General features: G+C 42.1%; 1 protein-coding gene across 12 annotated transcripts in view; it reads right to left on the bottom strand.

The window, feature by feature from the left end:
• Positions 1 to 6,236: 6,236 nt before the first annotated feature.
• Positions 6,237 to 21,940, bottom strand: part of cacna1g (calcium channel, voltage-dependent, T type, alpha 1G subunit) — a 231,939-nt gene continuing 216,235 nt past the window's right edge. For 8 of the 12 annotated variants that reach the window (XM_031312182.2, XM_031312183.2, XM_031312185.2 and 5 more), the window contains 4 exons: positions 18,447 to 18,569; positions 13,582 to 13,789; positions 12,626 to 12,795; positions 6,237 to 7,970 (listed from right to left, as the gene is read on the bottom strand). In XM_031312182.2, coding sequence (XP_031168042.1) covers positions 7,023 to 7,970; positions 12,626 to 12,795; positions 13,582 to 13,789; positions 18,447 to 18,569 — 1,449 coding nt within the window. In that variant the 3' untranslated portion in view covers positions 6,237 to 7,022. Of the gene's footprint in view, positions 7,971 to 9,922; positions 10,753 to 12,625; positions 12,796 to 13,581; positions 13,790 to 18,446; positions 18,570 to 21,940 lie in introns of those variants that run through there. The other 4 variants (XM_031312188.2, XM_031312189.2, XM_031312190.2 and 1 more) reach the window with 2 other exon arrangements.

The raw sequence follows: 21,940 nt of genomic DNA, 5'->3' as shown, positions 1-21,940 counted from the left end.
ATAGTATATCGAAAAAAGTCATAGTATAGTATGTCAAAAAAAGTCATAGTATAGTATGTTATAGTACTCCGGTATCGAACCAAGGGTTACAGTCTGTACTGCCTACTTGTTGGGGTAGTTGAAACATTGCTAACCACTGAGCCACTGTGCCACCAAATAAAGTATGTTAAAAAAAAGTCATAATATAGTATGTCGGGAAAAAAAAGTGATTAAAAAAGTCATAGTATGGTATGTCAAAAAAAGTGATAAAGTCATAGTATAGCATGTCGAAAAAAGTCATTAAAAAGTCATAGTATAGTACGTGGAAAATTCTCATAGTATAGCATGTCGAAAAAGGTGATAAAAAAAGTCTCACTATAGTATATTGAAAAAAGTGATAAAGTCATAGTATAGTATGTCGAAAAAAGTCATGAAAAAGTCATAGTATAGTATGTTAATAAAGACCCAGCCTGGACTGGGTATCGAACCAATGGTCACAGTCTGCACTGCCTACTTGTTAGTGTAGTTGAAACATTGCTAACCACTGAGCCACTGTGCCACCAATTATGTTAAAAAAAAGTCATAGTATAGTACGTGGAAAATTCTCATAGTATAGCATGTCGAAAAAGGTGATAAAAAAAGTCTCACTATAGTATATTGAAAAAAGTGATAAAGTCATAGTATAGTATGTCGAAAAAAGTCATGAAAAAGTCATAGTATAGTATGTTAATAAAGACCCAGCCTGGACTGGGTATCGAACCAATGGTCACAGTCTGCACTGCCTACTTGTTAGTGTAGTTGAAACATTGCTAACCACTGAGCCACTGTGCCACCAATTATGTTAAAAAAAAGTCATAGTATAGTATGTCGGAAAAAAAGTGATTCAAAAAGTCATAGTATAGTATGTCGAAAAAAGTGATAAAACTGTCATAGTACAGCATGTCAAAAAAAGTGATAAAGTAATAGTATGGTATGTCAAAAAAAGTGATAAAAAAGTGATAGTATAGTATGTCGAAAAAAGTGATAAAAAAGTGATAGTATAGTATGTTGAAAAAAGTCATTAAAAAAGTCTCAGTATAGTATATCGAAAAAAGTGATAAAGTCATATTATCTGAGATTAACTGAAAGAGCCCTGGTAAACTTCCTATTGAAGAAGACTGAAAAAAGCCTAAACAATACGTGTTATCAATATAATGACTGTGAGCACCAGAAAGCATTTGCGAACATATTGATATATCATTTGTGTGGATGAAGTTAAAAAAATGTGGGCATATCAGCGATTTGAAAAACTTTGTACTCTGTGCTTTCGACCTGAAATGCTGAGGTTGTTTAAGGAGGCCTAAAGAAGCACTTAAGTTAATCATTGATAACACAAACACTGTAAAAGATATCAAAAAGCTGAATCATTGTCTTGTAGCTGAATGTTCTGTGAATAGTTTAAAGTCTGAATGACGTCTGTAGGTGAAAGTATGTGGGAGCAGTAGCATTTAGAAGTGGAAGAAGATTTAAAGATTGCTCCATTGACTTTTAATGTAAAAAGAAAAAAGCTTAATATTTTAAAATCTATAAATGGTGGAGAAAAGTTGAATACAAGCACACATCCGTCCTTAAAGAGCTGAACATTTTGATATTTGAATGGTTTTTGTAGCTGAAAGTATACAGTAGTAGGCGACTGAAAATCGTCGGAAAAATTGGATAATAATACTGCGAATGCTGCTGAATCAGCATTCACACAATTAAATTAAGTAAGCTGTTCACACAATACAGTAACGTGAGCTATATAAATTAGCTGGATACATGGTTAAACGCCATTTGTTCTTACCAGTGTATTGAGGTGTGTACTTCGTCCACAGCAATCCCCACCCAGTTAGATAGTAAATGCCATTAACATTTTCTTTGTAAATCTTTACAATCATTCCTGGAAGAAATAAGCAGGTGTGCCTTGTTGCACGATTACAATTTTCTTCAAAACAATTTTTTAGCGTGTAGCTTGCTAGTTCGAATGTTGTTGTTTCCCGTAGCAAAGGGATTTTGAGAACGGCAACACACAGAGCGCGGACATCCTGTGTGTGAGCCACACGCTGGATGTCAGGCTTTATCCTGGAAATGTACTTCTGTTGATGCTGTTGATGAAAGTTAAATCCCTGTGTAGACAAAGTCTAGAAATGTGGAGTTAAATATAATAATGATTTGATCTAACAGGGATTATTTTCTTCAACGTTAACACGGGAAGTGAATGTAGTGTTCTCTGCTTCTCTTCATAGTCGTCACATTCATCTACCAACCCTTATAGAACTGGCTCAGGTTTGCCTTGCACCAGCTCTTAATTATGCTGTTATAGTTTTAGACTGCCGGGGGGGCTTCCTTTGACACACTGAGCTCCTCTCTCCTCTCTCTTTCTGTCTGTGTGCATCCATGTCCCAGAAATGCTTGTTACTAGCCTAGCTCTGGGGAGCTTATTCCCCAGAGTCCTTATGTTTTTTTCGGCCAGCAGTTTTCCTTGGATTAGGGTGGCACCTAAATCATGGTTGCAGCTGTTGCCGTGGTCCTACTCCGCGCCCTGCTACACCCTGCTACACTCTGCTATGCTCTGCAGTGCCCTGCTATGCCCCACAGTGCCCCGCTACGCCCTGCTACACCCAGTAACACCCTGCAGTGCCCTGCTACGCCATAAACTACTACAACTACTATTTCTAGTCATAATTCCATTATCTTTATTGCGACTATTATTGCCACTGTTCATCACACCCCCAACCAGCACCAAGAGCCTGGGTCTGTCCGAGGTTTCTCCCTAAAAGGAAGTTTTTCCTGTCGCACTTGCTCTTGGGGGAATTACTGGAATTGTTGGGTCTTTGTAAATTATAGAATGTGGTCTAGACCTACTCTATCTGTAAAGTGTCTTGAGATAACTCTTGTTATGAATTCATACTATAAATAAAGTTGAATTGAATTGAATGGGTTAGGGTTAGGGTTAGGGTGGTAGGATGGTATGGCATGGCACCCCCACAACACTAGACGGATGAATCATACGTGATTGGACCAAGGCTTGCTTGAAAAGAAAACTCAAGAAGACTCATAATGGTTAGGTTAAAATAAAAAGGATCCAAATCAATGCAGCAGAAATCATCTTTTTTATTCCAAGCAGTCGTCTTCCTTGTCAAAACCTGGCGCCTACATTACCCACAATGCAACTTGATGGATTGGAGATTCAGGTGTGTTATGCTAGCAGCGGCTAGCCTCAAGCAGAGATGAAGAACAGGCTACAGAGGTCTGGTAAGCTCACTTCTTTCTAATTCCACCCCCGCCCCAGAACTGTCAGGTCGTGTGTCAGGTCTGCTTTCTGTCCCCAGAGTCAGAACTAAATGTGAAGAAGCAGCGTTCTTCACGTGTTATGTACTTGTATGTATTTTATATCTGGAACAAACTCCCAGAAAACTGAAGGTCCGGTGACACTCTCCGTTCTTTTGAATCAAGGCTGAAGACTTTTCTTCTTGAGGCTGCCTTTAAAAAAAAATCATGTACCGGTAATTGCTCATTTCTTACCCCTATTTTCCACCAGGCGCATCTGTGCTGCATTCCGGAGGCGCCGCGGGCCCCGCTTGCAATCGCAACCATTCAAGTCAATGCTTTATAACCCACCAGCCCTACCACGGCGTCCCAGAAGCGTGCGTGAAGCGGCTCTCCGCTCCGCTCAAGATACGAACCAGGTCTGTTTACACTCGAGCCGCGGGGCGTTGGAACAGCTGGGCAGGAAGTGAAACAGCGAGAGCATCCAGTAAATTTACCAAAACGCCCCCCACTATCGTATATGTTTCCTCTACAACACCATGGACGACGAGAGTGTCGTCTTGGACATGAAAAAACATGATAGACAGAAAAGAAAAAGCATGGAGTTTAATTACAATTGCTTGAAGTTGAAGGTAGATACTATCTTAATAAACATGCAATTGTTCTAAAGTACTTGTAGAGACAATATATAATCTGCGAGTCGGGCAGGCAAGATGCTCCGCTTCTGAGGCGCTCCTGGTGTGGTATGGCGCATGTCGGAGGATGGAACAAAACTGGAATGCAGCCGGAACGCAGCACTGACGAGCCCGGTGGAAAATAGGGGTCACAATGCATTGTAACTTTCTCTTTTGTAACATTCTCTTAAGTGAATATTTTTAATTGCTCTTTTTTAATGTAAAGCCCTTTGAATTGCCTTGTTGCTGAAATGTGCTAAAACCTTGCCTTGCAGAAATGTTATTTTTCTAACTTGTAGTCTTCAGACTCAACCAACGCTGAGTCACGTGACATCACTTGAGGCACTTCATCCGACTTCACTCACACACTTCACACATCCCCTTTAAATATATTTCCCACAATAACGGTTTCACTTCACTCTGTGATGCAGAGCTACGCTGTGCTACGAATACACTTCTATAACTGGAGTTCCATCCGGGGAACTTATATTTTGCCTCGCCTCATGTTGAATGGGAGACTCCTGTTGTGCATTCACCCTGTTTACATTCTTTCATTCACTCACTGTGACAGAGAGCGCAGCGATCGTGGGAAGCATAAGGTCTGCAGTAGAGATGGCTGCTTCAACTGCCTTAACGTTGGTTTCACTACTAACCGTCTCCAATGTCCGTTGAAAGTTTGGCTCTGTCTTATGAGGTCAGATTAACAGTTTAAGAGTCACACACACACACACACACACACGCATACACACACAAGTGCGTGGCACTATCTTTGTGGGGACCTGTCATTGACATAATGCATTCCCTAGCCCCTTACCCTAACCTCAACCATCACAACTAAATGCCCTTACCCTAACCATAACCTAAAACCAAGTCTTAAAGGGGTGATAGAATGATTATATAGGGTATTTCACACTGTTCCTTAAGGTCTCCTAATAGGGTATGTAACATTGGTTGGGCTGAAAATTGCTCGAATGCTATTTTATTAGGCCCTTAACTACCCTGTGAATATGGCTCTATTTGGAACAAGAGCTTTTCTTCCAAATATGGTATGCTCATGAATATTTAGATGGCTGATTGGTTTGAGCGAACCCCATAGAAACACATTGGAGACGAGACAGCAGGTCTCATATTTCAGACACTGCAAAGTTATACGTTGTTTGTCGGGCTATTTCGTTATTAAATTCACTTCCGATACGTTTTTATGCGAGAAATCAACTACATAAAGCTCAAATATGGGCCGTTTTACAAAAATTGATGGCTAATTGCAAATTTGGTAAGACGTGTCGGACTTTAGGAGCTCCACACAGTCTGACGAGAAAACGGCAACCTCACCCAGTGAAAGTCACCGTTTCTCGGCTACTGGACTACTGGAGCTCCGTGGAGCTCTGCGGAGCTGGCTGGCTGCCAGCTGCCGGCATAACTAGAGTATATTTAGTTTGCATTTCGTCACGCCACTTATATAACATCTGACCCAAGGTCTTATAAAGCTAACTATGGTGTCCGATTTCAATTTAATGCATTTTTGTGAAAATTAGGGATGTCGTTAGCCTCTACTGTCCCTTCAATCCTAGCTATGTGTACAGATCACGGCTAGCTAGTTAGCTTCACTTTCGGCATGATTAACGTCTATTTACAGTTTGAATTTCGTCACGCCACTTATAGAACATATACCCCAAGGTCTTATAAAGCTAACTATGGTGTCCGAATTCAATTTAATGCATTTTTGTGAACATTAGGGATTTCGTTAGCTGCTACTGTCCCTTCAATCCTAGCTATGTGTACAGATCGCGACTAGCTAGTTAGCTTCACTTTCGGCATAATTAAAGTCGTTTTCGTTAGCTGCTACTGTCCCCTCATCCTATGGGTAGCTAAAGATCGCGGCTAGCTGCAGGCCCTGGAGCTCCATCAGGGCCTCGGCATTTTGTAGTCCAGTAACCCAGAACCGGTGACTTTGCGCGGGTATGGAGCGCCGCGGGCTTCCCTTCGTGACGGAGATCCAGCTAGCTCACAGCGAGTCTATGAAGTAGGACACACCGAGCGGCGAGGCAGCACTGGCCACTGTCACATAGCCTGTTGAGCTCCTGCTGAACTGCGACACACAGTCGGACAAAATTTGCAATTAGCCATCAATGTTTGTAAAACGGCCCATATTTGACCTCTACATAGTTGATTTCTCGCATAAAAAGCAGAGAGACGTTCTGGCTATCTGAGACACTCGGGAGAATCAAGAAATCAATGGAAAAACTTCAAGCGCAACCTCCTTTTTCCTCTAACAATCAAACCACCATGGTCAAATGTCTGTGCTTAAAAATCCAAGCTCAGTTTAATGACTTGTTTTTTTTATATATATATATTTATATATTATTCCTACAAATACATGGTTTTCAGCACTTTGAAAAACGTTCACTTTCCTTAGTAAACCAAGAAAGCTACAAATATCCTACGGTGAAAAAAAAAAAGACAAAGACAAACCATTTTGACAAAAAAACCCTAAATAAAATCACAAAAAAGACATGGAAATAACAATCGAATGAAATAAAAAAAAAAACATCCTGTACAAACACTATGGCCCAATAATTTAAGAAAATAGTGTCTCTAAAACGTTCATATTGCTTGGTACCTCCACTGACCGGGCGAAGCCCACCAGGCAGTTCAGATGGCGACCACAGAGGGCGCCACATTCCCCGGTGCTGATGTCACTCCAGATGTTCCCGGGGATCAAGCTGCAGCCAGTGGCATGCAGGCGTAGTAGAAGAGAAAACGGCCATGTTTATGTTGTCGTTTCATGTGCTCTCTTCTTCTCTGCTTGTTTTGGCAGTAACAATACAAAGACATAGGGATGCTCACACCACTACAGTACTGCACTCCTCATGAAACCAAGGATGTTTGTTGTAGCTATACCATTATTACTCTCTACAGCATTATTACTAGAACTATGACCATCACAGATACACAGTGTGCATCGTGTGTTTATGTGTGTGTGTGGAGGGTTTTGTCCAGCTGTGTGCGTGCGTGCGTGTGTGTGTGTGTGTCTGTGTGTGTGTGTATGTGTGTGTGTGTTACAGGATCAGTGTTCAGTGCTCAGAGCTTGTCTTCTCTGGGAAGAGTCAGTAGCTTGGGGTTGTTGTTGGTGTTTGGCGAGCCTCCGTCCTGTCCCGACCCCTCTCCAACTCCCAGGTCAAAGGAGTCCTTTGAGTCACTGGAGGGCGCTCTCCTCCTCAGGCAGGTGTCACGGCTGGGCACAGCAGGGGGCATCCCTAACACCCCCAGCCCCATGCCCCCGAGGCCCGAGTAGAGGCCAGACTGAGGCTCCAGTCCGTCAGGGGGGTCCACGGAGATGCACGGCGGGCTCATCTTCTTCTTTCGTCGGGGCGAGGGCAGCGAGGTCTGAGTGGACGTCTGGCCGTGGGTCTGCAGGCTGTCGGCCCGCGACACAAAGCCGGAAGAGGTGGAGGCGGAGGCAGTGCTGCGCTGGGGGCTGGACTCGGCCGATGAACACACCTCGACCGAGTGACACCGCAGGTCGTCCAACCAGGAGTAAGGGCGGGGGCGGGGCAGGGGGGCGCCGCGGCACTGCGTGTCGGCGCTGTGGAACCGCTTCAGTTGCCTGAGACACGGACTGCGGCTGTCCGGGCAGCCGGCGTAGCTGGCGTTACCGCCGCTGTCGTCCGCTATGACGTCATCACTGGCAGCCAACCCCGCGTGGGTAATGAGGGACACTTCCTCATCCGCCGAGGCCTCGTCCTGTCGGCGCAGCCTGGCTGGTAGGAGCGGAGGAGGTGAGGGAGAAGGGGAGTAGGAGGCGAGGCAGTGCTGCTCATGAAGCTGGGTGTGCACGCTGCTGGGACGCGGGGGTTTAGGGGAGGGGACCGGGCAGAGAGAAGGCTGCCGCTGAGGACGATGGGAACAGTGTAAGGGAGAGGAGGAGGGGGATAGAGGGAGGCCCAGAGAGACCACATTCACAAGTCCTTCATTGCTCTCCCCTCCCTCAGAACACAGGGCCTCCTGAGAATCAGTAGACACCGCAACCTGGAAGACGGGGCATGGACGGGAGAGGGGAGGGATGAAATATTTAGGAGAAAAGGTGGAGGAGATGGAGGTAAATGTGCAGTTGAGGAAGGCAGGAGGAGATGGAGCAGAGCGAGAGTGCGGGGGATCAGGAGGAGATGAGAGGGGGAGACTAGTTAGTGCGAGGTGATGAGGATGAGAAGCAGTAGTTTGGGTCAAAGTTCACCGTCTGGCCAGCGCATCTCCAGAGTCCTCTCTGAACTTCGCTTTGTAGGCAGCATGGGCTTGAATTGCAATTGCAACACATTCTGCAAAGAGTGTAACACAGAGGTTACACTGGATTACTCAACGGCAGAATTCCATATTGCGATTTGACAATATTAAGTTGGGTAAACAACTTCTGACATTATTGGATGTGTTCTTTGGGTTTCTTTTATTAGTTTACTGTGCGGTGCTGCTGTTAAGGCAGAGCCAGCATTTTGCGTTTACATCTGATGGAAAAATGAAAGCCCATCTCCACTCTAACATTGTTATTGGTTTTATTTTTTTTATCTGGGATGTTTTGAGTGCCTCTGCACAGAATGATGTATTTGCAGAGTTACATTTCACATTCAACTGCTGAAGGAGGGAAAGTTTCTCTGTACTCCACCTTAAATCTCAGTTTAACACGTGTGCACATGCACCAGCAGGACTTTGTGACATCACAACTGGTTTGGAAGCCAAGCTAATGTGCGACTTACACAAGTGTGATGTGGAAACTGGAAACCTCCAGGTCACATACAGGGAGAATGGACTCCTCAGTGGAGTAGGAGACATCTCGTGTGCACCAGAATAATATATTAAAAAACTATTTATATTGTTTTTTTTCAAGGGGAGTCACTACAGGCAAAAACTTATTTTCATTTTTCCGGGCTATTTTGCTTCCATAACACATCTTCTTTCAGACTAGTGGGGAAAATACATCCTGAATGCACATTAGGGTGTTTTTATTTCACTACAAGTCTATTTGTGTCCATAGATTTCTCCTGAATATCCTGAACGCCTGAACAGTTATTATTAGATAATGCCTTATTTGCATATTTATACATAACATTTCAGAAAACTTGTTATACAAACAAATATTGTCTTAATGTAAGTAACCATCTGGGGAAAAGTTTCATGGTGATATCTTTTAGTTCAAATATTTTCCCCTATTCACCAGTAGAATCTCCCATTAATGAGATAGAAGGAGTAGATGCAATTTTAATAATTTTGAACTACCAAAAAACAACCCAACTTGTTTGGTTAAAACCCATGTCAGACAAGTGATTATTCAAAGGAGTATTATTTATTTGTCTTGAAACATGTCTGGAGGGGGTCTTTAAAGGGACATGATGAGTGTTCAATTAAATACATATAAATATATATATATATATATATATATATATATATATATATATATATATATATATACCAAATATCTAAAAGGATTATGAATGTTATCAAAAATGACCTCTTATTTGTTGTTGGAATTAAATAAATATAGACTTGTGTGTTGGCTGCTTTTACTAGTTGGATGGACAGAAGAACTCGGTTGCTAAGCGCTGGCTGACACAGTGAACTCTGAGCCAGACCTCTGGACCCTCTAACCTTTGACCATTCACACAAAACCCTGTAAACCGCCAGCGAGGGTTCCATTTGTTGTAGTTAAATTTACAACCAAATTCTAATCAGTGTTTCGGTGCCGTCATGCTAACCTCTGAACAAAACCATCTACGGGGTGTGAGGCCAACAGTCAGAGGGTAGACATAATATGCAGCTATTGTAGGAGAGGAAGGGGTTAGTAAGCACAATGGTTGCCAAAACTCATAAAATGTCCTCATGACTTGTTCCTCACAGACCACAAACTGGGGAGAGGAAATAATATTTGCGTTGAATTAAGTCAATTAAAGTGTCTTGAATCTGTGGAGGTGAGGATGCAAGGCATGCATACATTTTTTTTTTTGCACACAGCACTTTGAGAGATGTTTGGAATCGTGGGTTCCCCCTGCATGAGCCTGAATGGTGGGACCACAGAGACACCTAGTGGCCAAAGATATCACAACCAGGCCCGGCCAATCACCAGCCACAGCAATACAACACCAAAGTAACACACAATCACTGGAACATTACTAAGAAAACATCACCCTGTCACACTTATTTTGGAGCAAAAATCAGATTAAGTGCTACTGTCATCTGGTTAACAACTATATGTACATTTGAAGCACTAACCTAGTCAATAGAAAACACACACTATCGCTGTGGTACTGCTTGTACAAAATGGCCAAATGCATATGGACAGCACTCGCTGTTCTAAGTAGTAATCCCCTGAGTTGTATAGTTTGTAATGTAGTAAGTGCACTGCACTGTGGGTACATTTCTCAGCCAAGTAACATAACATAACTTGAATACATTCTATCACTCAGCTACCAAAAAATCCACTGATGCAATGTTACACCTAGCTCCTGCTGCTTGTATAAGATTACAGAAGAATGAATAAACTCAAAGTCCCAGTAAGGTTTCCTACAGGCTGTTAAGAGAGTTTTAAGATGCTTTGTGGCTGATGGTTAGCAGTAGATAGATATTTAAATGAGTGACAAAGGGGGGGAGGGAAGCCTGTGCATGTGTCTTAATCTGTCTGTCTCTTGGAAGATGAACGTTGAGTCCAGTGTTTCTGAAAAGGCCCAATGGCAGCTAAAGTCTGCTGTTTGCTGCGGTTTCAGAAACAGGAGTATCTGTGTTTGAGCAGTAGCTCAGGATCGGGCGGCTTTTGGGCCCAACTGAGCTGAGATCAGAGAGTAACAGATACAGATATATGGAGAATGAGACGGCAGATAAGTTAATACCAGAAAGGAATACCAGGAAGAAGGGGAGAAGGAAGAAGGAAGAAAAGTGAAACTGTTTAGAACATGCAACGAGGAAAGAGATTTAGGAAAGCTCTAAACCCATTTTTTCAACAGGGCCACAATTGGGAGAAAAACCTTCCAAGATTATAATATATAAAATATATATATAGATATACAGTACCAGTCAAAAGTTTGGACATACCTTCTCATTCAATGGTTTTCCTTAATTTTTTTTTATAGGCTATTGTACAGTAGATCAATTCTGAATACATTAAAACTATAAAATAACACATGGAATTATGTAGTATCCAAAATAGTGTTAAACAAGCCAAAATATGTTTAAGATTTCAGATTATTCAAAGTAGCCATGGTCATGAATTTGAGACCATCAGTTGTGTTAGGTGGGTAGTGTTGGTGTATAGTAAATAGCCCTATTCTATTTATTTTGGCAAGAACCTCTCAACTAAGTTAAGAGAAATAACAGCCCCTCATTACTACAAGACATAAAAGTCAGTCAGTCAGGGTAGGAAGGCCAGAATACGTTTATTACAGTTTAGTACAGTACAGTACAAAAACCATAGGATGAGAAGGTGTGTCCAAACTTTTGACTGCAGGGTTCAACGTTACGTTTTTTTCCCCACTTACCCGAAGTCAATTTTTGCCTGCTCTTATATGTATTTTTTTACAAAGTCTCAACTCAATTGTTACGTTTAGTTGTTAGTCATCGGCATCCTCTACTGCCACCCAAGAGGACTTGAAGCACTCTCTTTCGCTTTAGCTCGTACGCAGCCATCATCTTCTTCTTCTATGAAGAAGACAGCCGCCAGTCACGCGTCACTAGCGCCAACTCAATTATTTATTGGCCAACAGCACATTCAAATCAAATCATTCAACAAGCTTTCTCCAACGTGGGCAAGAGGAGGGGGGCAAGAGAACCATAATGTCATTTATGATATGACAATCAATACCGATACCAATACCGATACCGATACCAATACCGTGACTTTGATACCGGTTCCAAAACTATACTTTCTTCAATACCAATTTTATAAAACAAAAAATAATTACAACATTTCACATTACGGCACAAATCTTTTTTCTTTTTTTTTCATCTCCTACTATGTGAGCCCAGTGTCTGTGGGTAACGTAGAGTTTTTCCTTTCCGCCTCTATGATGTGTAACGCTAAACAGCCAATCACAAACATTATTAGATCTTGGTAGAAGCATGCTGCATGCTTATTGGCTCACTGACGCTGATGAGATTTACTCCTTAGGTATTGAAATTGGGTACTGAATGACAAAATGGCATTTTTCAACACTCAATACTTTAGAGGCAATTCGGTCGGTGCCTAAAAAATATTGAATTCGGTACCCAGCCCTATCTACTCGTTATGTTTACCTTCCCAACGTGGTGTTTTACTCGCCCCGAGCCATTGGGCAAACCTCTTTGTTGAACCCTGGACTGGTACTTGTATTCATATATATGTATATGTGTATATATATATATGTATATATATATATATATATATATATATATATATATACATATACACATATATATACACACACACAAAAGACTCAATATGTTTTCATTCACACCAAACACCCAGTACTCCAGCTTCTTGTCTCTTCTAGAAAGTGCTTTAATGAGTGAAATCGCCCTCTGTAGTGTTTGGTATGAATACAAACTTCCACATCAATGGGCCTAAATGGCACATGGTTGCCAACCACTGAGCTTTCTTCACATACAGCACAGACATAGACAGGACAAGACTATAAGAGTGAAAACGTGACAAAGTGTGATTTAATCACCTGTCTGTGGAGCGTGCGGCTGAGTGTGTGTGCGATTCTGGGAGGTGGTAGTCGTGGTATACTCTCTGAGTCGGAGTGGCTGTGGGGGCTGATGGGTCTGAAGCAGTCTGCGGGAACGGTCAGCCGCTGGGAACCCTCCTCTGGTTGTGAACGCACTGAGCTACTGGAGCCTGCACGCAAACAAGCACAGCACTGAATATGAAACAACAGGTACAGCAGGTGTGTTCATTCTCGGAGGTTCGGTGTCAATTTGCATTGTTACAAATCAAAGCTTTCAATCGTCTGTCCTATCCTAGTCTCGCATTGCAAGACCTATCTCCACAGCGCTGTGCAGTTAGGTCTGGCAACACCACAGATACATTCTGGGATAGGAGAAAAAACACTCTGGGTTGTTTGTATTTCTTTAAACCAATCACAATCGTCTTGGGCGGCGCAAAGCTCTGGACACAGCGATGGCGGCTCTGCAAAATGGTCTCAGGAAGGAACTTGTTTTGGTGAAACATTTGCACCCCGCAAAAGAAAACGATACATGGTTAAACGTAATTTACTCTTAACAGTGTATTAGTGTGTGCATTTCATAGCAATCCTGCCAATCGGTCCAAAAACGCCCCAGTTAGAGTTTCTTTACAATCATTCCCCTTAAGAACCAAGCAGGCCTGCCTTGTTGCACGATCCACATTTATTTTGAACTTGCCATTTTCATCGTGTAACTTGCTAGCTCAAAGTTTGTTGTTGTTTCCCGAAGCGAAGGGATTTTGAAAAGGGCAACACACAGAGTGGAAGGTGAGGGGACTCGCAGGATGTCAGGAAAATATCCTGGAAATGTACTTTCATTGATCCCAACTAGTCCTATCCTAATGAGGTGTCACAAATTCTGGATCCAAACAAATAAAATAAGCTACCAGGCTGCAACTGTGGTGTCTGCAAAATTGTATCAATACTGCATCATACATTACCTGATTGCGCTCTGTTGGTGCCCAGTATGTGCTGCGGTCCCTGTGTCTGTGCTAAAAGGTGTGCTGGAGCTGGGTCCGTGTTGCCAGAGGCCTGCAGGGGGGGGAACATGTAGCTGTCGTTGGGCAGGGAGTGTGTGCGTCCCACCGCAGGCTTCCTGACGCTCAGCAGGTTGTCCTCTAGTGGCTCCCCAGGATCCAGCTGCTCTGGCTGGGGAAAGAGAAGAGAGAGTCAGGGTTCCTCTGGAGCTGCAAGGATTGGGGCTACTCTTAAACTCACACACTTTCACACTCTAACTCATTCACAGTTGATATCTTTCTAAGACACCACGTGGGCAAAGAGGCAGAGGTCATCAGCATACAGAGAAAGCAGACGGGATCTTTGCATGTTGGAGTCGACTGGCACAAAGCTGCCACAGATCACAGAAACAAGACCTTGCTAGGTTGAAATTTCCAAGCGCTTTTATGTTATTTTATTTTTTTAAATTGTTACAGCAAAAACACACCGAACGCGGAAGCGGTGCAAAGCGCTGTGAGGCGGAGCTATTTTCATTTTGCCGCCTATGTTATCCAATCTGTCTGTTCGGCCACACCGTCATCTCCTCTATTTCTTCTGTGAACGGCTAGCAAATGTGCCAAGCCAGGTAGGTAATCACATACAGGAAGACCACAGGGCAGCCGGACACTTAACTAAATAAAACAAATTTCAAAATAAAACACTCAGGTTTATGGTGATTTTGGTTGTCTTCACTTCTCAGCTGTGTCTAGAGCGAGACAGGCGATCAGGCACACGGAAAGAGAAACGGACGGACAGACATACAGAGAGAGAGTCACACACACACACACGGCTTTGTGACGCTGCAGAGAATTGCGCGTCTGTTATGAACAGCCAGGCGTGCGAACAGGGATGAATCTAGCTTTGCGGCGCTTCCGCGTCCGGTGTGTTTTCACTATAAGACACCCTGTGTATGCATTAACCCCAGCAGTCATGTCACTTTACGTAAGCCTGCTCTGTGATTGTGTGTCAGCTGGGGCAGTGTCCTGCAGCCTGACCCAATACAGAACTAGTTCACATTCATTACAGAGCTACTGGAGTTCCAGCGCACTTTACACCCAAGTAGCAAACACAAGGACAACTCAGAGAGGACTGAAAACTACTACAACGCCAGGGGACAGAAGACAAGTACAAAACACAGAGGAAGTCTTATAGGAAAGGCCCATACAGTACATGTAAAGCACATAGGAATAAGACAGACTACTAAGGAAAGGAAGATGGAAGGAAAAAGAGGTTATAGAGAGAGAGAGACAGAGACAGAGGAGAAAAAGAAAAATAAGAGCTACGAGTAGAGACAAAGGAGAGAAAACTGCAAACTGGCAGGTGAGGAGGCGCACTACTCTACTGGACTGGACTGCAGAGTAACACACATTAGGCTGGAAAGGTGGAATGAGAAAGAGAAGAGAAAGTTGGAGGGCACAGTACATACGTTTACATGCACACTAATATAACACTATTATTTCGAATATGACAATATTCCGAATAAGATTAATTGAGATGCATATTCCATTTGGATATTCCGAATAAGGCCTTTACCCGAATATAGCGTTTTCTGGTTAGGACATGTGGGATATGCCGGTATTATTTGGGTTTTAGAGGCATTCTTTGGACATGTATACAGGGCATTCAGAATATGCGTCTCAATCTGAGTTTTTAGCGCAGTTTACGGCCAGTATACGGCCTCTTGCCTGTTTACGGCTTACGGCTAGCTCTGTCTGTTGCTATGGTTGTGGTACACAAACTAACCAGCCAACAGTTTGCAGGGCTGGGGCATGCCCAAAAGAAAGTAAGGAGAAACAAAGCTATACTTTTAAACATTATGAAAGACTTGTATATCAACAGGTTTTTGGATATTCCCAAACATCGCAACAGTGTCCTCTTCAAGACGGTGGTTGAAGGACTGAAAGAGCGACGCTGTGTTCACATGGTCGAACAAGTCAGCCACTGGTGGAAAACTTTGAATAAAATCCTATTTTGCACAGCTACATGTAAAAGAGAATATCAGTGGAATATTCACTTTCATTAGCCATGTAAACAGCTTAGTCAGAATATCGTCTTTTTCGGAATAAGGGCAAACCCGGAATATTTAAATATTAATGTACTGATTGTTAGATTCACCAGGGTCTTTCAATGCCTCTTGTACCCCTCTACCTCCTCACTCCCCTCCTTTTTTTGTGTTTTTCCCAGCACAATACAATTAACAGCAATTTCATTGTCACGTGTTGGTCGGGATTCTCCGTTTCCGAGACTGCCAAGGTTACAGTGACTCTCTCTCTCTCTGGGGAAGACGTGACTACAGGGGAGTGTGACTATTAATGAGCCAAACTGGTTGTTAATTATACTCTGACACCCAGTTGACATTCAATTCATGTTTCAATTTAAAGGGGAAGATGTCCTTTCAATGACAAAAGCCCACTGGGACAGGATAGCATGGAAGAGTGTATAGATTAATTCTGGTGAGGATCAGTGGTGGAAGAAGTATTCAGATCCTTTACTTAAAGCTATAGTGCGCAACTATTCTATATTATTGAACGTCCGTTACATTCAAGCCATTGCCAAATGAGTTCATACAAAAGCTAATTAATCCTATCAGCTCCACAAAACTCTCTGTATTTCTCAGTATGGCTATGATTAGAAAATAGTGTCGCCCGGCGACATTCGCGCGCAGCCCCTCGAGTGATGAGTTTTACGTCACCGCTGAGAAAAGACAACAGCAGCGGGTTAAACACTACTCGCAACTGCGTAGAGGAAAAGTGGGGGTAGTGCGCGATCACCGAAGGCTTGCGTCATGTGGATGCGCCGACAGTTTTGTCGTCATTACTTAGAATTCCTTATGGGGGCGACAGAAACTACGCACTATAGCTAAGTAAGCTAAGTAAAAGTACTAGTACTAGTACTAATACCACACTGTAAAAATACTCTGTTACAACTCTGTTATTGCATTGAAAATGTTAGTTAAGTAAAAGTATGTTCGTAGTATCAGGAAAATGTACTTAAAGTATTAAAAGTAAAAGTACTCAATGCAGAAAAATCCTCACATTTTAGAAAATGGAAACGATCAAAACAGTTCTGTCAATCAACTAAGTGTTTAATCGGCCAATCATTTCAGCTGGACTTGTAGGTCTATAGATTGGGTATTTAAATGTATAATAAAACATTGTATTTTATAAACTACATGTGTTTTGTGTGCTGAAATCTCAATTTGTAAAGTAACTAGTAACTAAAGCTGTCCGATGAATGTAGTGGAGTAAAAAGTACAATATTTCTCTCTGAAATGTGGCGGAGTAGAAGTAGAAAGAGGCATGAAAAGAAAAGACTCAAGTAAAGTACCTCAAATGTACACTTAAGTACAGTAGTTGAGTAAATGTACTGAGTAACATGCCACCACTGGTGAGGATGCATACATCTATTACACCACGTGTCCGGGTCTAATGGATGCGGTGGTGACAAAGAATGCTATGACGTTAAGCAGTGGCTTTGCTTTAACAACAAGTCCATTATTTTCCCGATCAAGACATTATGGAGTGCATTATTGTGCCTAATGCAGCTGGCTCCATTTGTTTTCCATGAGGCATAAATTAAAGTGTTGCCATTTTGTGTGCACTTAAGAACTGATTCATAATATGATGTCAACTCACACATGCTAAACCAGTCAGACACATACTCAGGATGTATACGTGTATTTAGGTATATTTGGTACCATATTATGGGTCTGTGATTTCCTAGTAATTTCCTCAGTTTTCCTAGAAAGAATGATATAATTTGGGACTAATTATTGAGAAAATAGAGACAAAGTTCAGAGTCATTGAAGTCTAGTTAGTTGTGTTTAGTTTATAAGCCGCAAAAGGCCCCATTTAATCTCAAGTTAATATTCCTTAGTTTCTCACTTATTATTGGACACTTTGTTCTCCATATATGCTGTATTGTATGCTTGCTTTCAGACAGGTTTTCCATTTTCCATGTGCAGCTGACCTGCTGTACACAGACAATAAGACTCCTAATGTCTTGTGAGCAATTCAATGGAAATAATGAATTGGAAGTGTACCAAATGAACACTGTCTCCACTGTCCCTATACTTTCCCTATGCATTTACAGTTACATATAAGAAATTATAGGAAACTATTAGTACCTGTATGATGAAGTGTTAACATATTTTCTGTATGTGGCCTCATGAGTGGTTAAAAGTGAGTTACTATATTTAGAATTTGTAAAACCTGTCACCAGGACTGTCTCAGTTTTCTAAAAAACATTAAAGTCCTACATTCACTCTTCTTTTGCTCAGTTTTGGGCTCCTTTAATTCCTGAATTAAATATTTGTCTATTTTCTTTACAGAACATTAGCTGCTAAATGCTCCACTATGTTCAGCTAATTGTTGACTTAGCCTGTCTGCTGTTTAATGCTGGGTAGGGTGGGTTCTAGTGTATTTATTTGCCAAAAAAAAAAGCTGCCTACTGCGGCCGAAAACAACTTTGAGTGTGGTTGAAGTGAATCAAAACGGTAGTGTTGAGGGTCAGAAAATCGTTTCAAATTAAAATGATCCATTATAAATTTTAAAAAGCTGATTATAGCTCCTTTAAATGTTTTAGTTGTGCTGGGATGTGTATGGGAGGTGCAAATTAGCTGTTTAGCTAACTTAGCATCCAGTTGGTTTCCCCTGTCAACCCAAGCCTGTTCCACCCCAGTGTGTGAGTAGTAGGGTGGGGACAAGTGGCTTTGGAAGTGCCCTGGGAAAGGACACACTACAAACTGCAGAGGGGAAGAGGAGGAAGAGAAGAGGGATGGAGGAAGACAAAGAGTGAGAACTGTCAGTACATTGCATTCCAGACTGGTTAGAAAGAGGGGGTTAAAATCGCCAGTGGCCGAGTCGTCTGTCAGAGCTAGGGACCAGGATTTCTCCGAGGCCAGAGACAGAGCTTCCATCTCCGCTAGAGGGATCTAGGCAGGAAGAGACAATGGCTAGTGAGCAGAGAAAAACAAACGCACACTCAAGGCAACACACAAAGATAAGGACGACACACACAGATAAGACTTGTAGCTAACAGGAGAGAGCAACATGTTACAACTTTGTAACAACATATATGAAACTGGAAGTATGTAGCGAAGTGAAACAACAAGGAAGAAAAACAAAGCAAAATGTATAGAATGGGAACCACATGAGGACCTTTAGACTTTTTAAACGCTATTCCTATTATTGTATTGTGGGGTTACCAACAGTAGTATTATGACAGACACATACACACACACACACTAGGGATGGAATGGTTTAAGTTTAAAAAAACGGACCGTTCGTTCTGGTCACAGTTCAGGGCATGCACGTATTGCTTGGTTTATTTTAACGTCACAGATTTCAGTCAAAAAGGCTTGTGCAGAAAAAATCTTTAAATAAACTTATCGGAGGGAAAAAAGTCCCCCATTATTGTAAACCGCAGTTGGCACGAATGAGATGCCGAGTGCAGCTGTCAGGCAGTCTATCTGCTCTATGGGAGCATTATGTATTTAGTAGTCTATATCAACAACGTTTCATTTCCGTGATTGTTGATGTGCCGCTGGAAATTCCGCCAGATGTCCCTCATTTTTGGCCGGATGTCCGTCACCGTCCGCTTTCTTTGCGTTTATTCTAAACTCTGGTGGATTTATGAGGACTATGGTTAACTGCTCCTCAGATCTCTGCAGGGTAAATCCAGACAGCTTGCTAGACTATCTGTCCAATCTTTTTCTCTCAATTTTTCTCTCGCCCGACTACAACAACCTTTGAACGTACACATGGGGGTGTGGCCTTGACCAACTGCCATGCTTCGCTTGTTTTCAAGCCATGATGTCTCTCTCTTTCTCATGGGCGGGCCAAATTCTCTGGGCGGGCAAAGCAGAGAAAGGGGAGGTAACCTTTCCCCTTATGACGTCATAAAGGGAAGATTCCAGATTGGCCCATCTGAGCTTTCATTTTCTCAAAGGCAGAGCAGGATACCCAGGGCTCGGTTTACACCTATCGCCATTTCTAGTCACTGGGGGACCATATGGAGGCTGGGGGAACTCATACTAATGTTAAAAAACCTCATAAAGTGAAATGTTCATGCCATGGGACCTTTAAAGTAATGTGACTTGACTATAATATTGATATTGATATTTCTGCAACACAGTAAATCCCAAACTGTATCTTTCTTGCAGAGGAACATTGAATAGAATGAACAGAGCAGTGTTGTTTTTGTAAACTGTATTGTGTCTGTATTGTGTGTGTGTATTTGGGTTATGTTGCACTAAATATGTTTTATTTGTTGTTTCCTTTTGATATGAAATCCAGCCATATTCCTTTCATTGTAAGTTCATTTTTTTGCCAAATAAATAAATGATAAGCAATAATAACATTGCCACAAAAAAAAAAAAAGTGACCTACGAACCGAACCGTATATTTTGTGAACCGTTCCACCCCTAATACACACACACACACACACACACACTAAAATGTACAGCCTGATGATTCTGAACAGACAAACTGTAACGCAATGCGAGACAATCACACTCTTTCACAGCAACAAACAAGCTGACAGCAAGGGGAATCATTTATATTGCATGTATTGTCATGTGAAGTCATTTCAAACGTGTTGAGGCCTAATGTTGAACAAAATACCTCTAAGTGCCTATCTGAGTTCTGAGTTCATTCACATCACTGAACTCTGCAGAGCTGCTGTGTACTTGGCCTTGTACCTGCTTAACAGGGGAAATGCTTTCTGACAGGCAAATAAGCCATCCGAGCAGAGAGGAGCAGGGTCCCGAAACTCAATGGAAAACATTTTCTGCTGACGTATCAGAAGCAGAGAGGTGGCCTATGGCGCCTAATAATGACATCTTCGACCAATTTAAAGCTTTTAGAAGATGGGGTTTTGCGATGCTAATGTAATTGGCCGACGTTTGCCTTCAAATGAGGAAAAGAGGCACCCATATGCATTATTCAGTGAAGACACAGTGAAGCTAGCTTATTGATTGAGCCATTACTCTGCAGAAGTGTGTGTACGATTGTGACTTCTTTGCCAGGGGAAGAGCAGAGGAGGAGGGGGGGTGACTTCTGGGGCTCCAGCCCCAAATGTTTTTCTGAAAAGCCCTGAATCTTTTAGGTTTTAAAAAATACCTTCAACTGTTCTGTGCTGCTACTAGTACTACTAATATGCTATTCCCTGAAGAAATCTGCATATAGTTGAGGAAATGTTCTTTTGGGGATCCTTGATTTTCAATTAGAGCAGCCTAAATTATTATGAGATTTTGATTCAAATGTAGCAGATTTGTCAGCTAAATATTCATTCTGGGAAATCTACTACTTCATACTATAATGAAAATAGCTTTTGTGTAATGATGTTTATGCCAAATTTCAACCACTTCCATGTTATGCCACTTAAAATAGTCACATCAGATTGGTTGATAAAGCAGCTACTTGAAATGTGTATTTTATTTTTTATTTTTGTGGCTATCATTTCATTATTTCACATGCTCTGTTTCTTTTGTATACCTCATTAACACTTGCAAACTGATGTGACTGTGAACAGTTGTACTGAAAATCTAATAAAAACTAAAGGGAAAAAACAAAAGGTGGCATGAGTGAAAAATGAGTCATCCTCAACATTTGCTGTACTCTGGTGTCAGAATGATGAAGACAGTTGGAGAACAAATAAATACAAAATAGGATGTAGGATGTATTTTCTTCCTTGGCAACTATCATGTTTTTCCCATGATGATGTACAGATTTTAGGCATTCTATTATCTCAAATGGTTTGAAAAATAGTGCATGTAGCCAGTGAATGGAAAAAGAATTTCCCGGGGTGAGCATGCCCCTGGTGCCCCCTAAGTTTGGGCTGAGCCCATGTTTACAATTTCTAGCTCCACCCCCGCTACTTACTTCAGGACTGGTGGGTTATCATTTTGCTGTGACTGTCAAAGCATGGATCAACATAAATGCATATAAAAACACAAACATAACCAACCCATTCTCACTCCCAACTCGTAAAATAATGATACTTGGTCAGTGTTTCTTAGCATCAGATACCGACGCAAAAATCACCCTTTAGCGCTTGGATGGAACGCACGAGCAGCTAGATAGCGGCGCTGTAAGATGACGTAGTATTAAGAGTTACAACAGTAGCAAGAAATATGAAAGACTGAACATCCATGAAGGAAGGTTGGTTGGGGTGGTGGATGGGCCAACAACACAGTACTTTCACCCTGGAGACCGGGGTATTTGTCTGGCGTGTCACAGAAATGTACATTTTGTAACCCCACCCACAATCTTTTCATAACCCTAACTGTCCCGTTCTTGTTCC

The sequence above is a fragment of the Sander lucioperca genome, chromosome 22 (assembly GCF_008315115.2).
Source record: "Sander lucioperca isolate FBNREF2018 chromosome 22, SLUC_FBN_1.2, whole genome shotgun sequence".
NCBI classification, from domain to species: domain Eukaryota; kingdom Metazoa; phylum Chordata; class Actinopteri; order Perciformes; family Percidae; genus Sander; species Sander lucioperca.
This window is presented reverse-complemented; position numbering and strand designations above follow the sequence as displayed.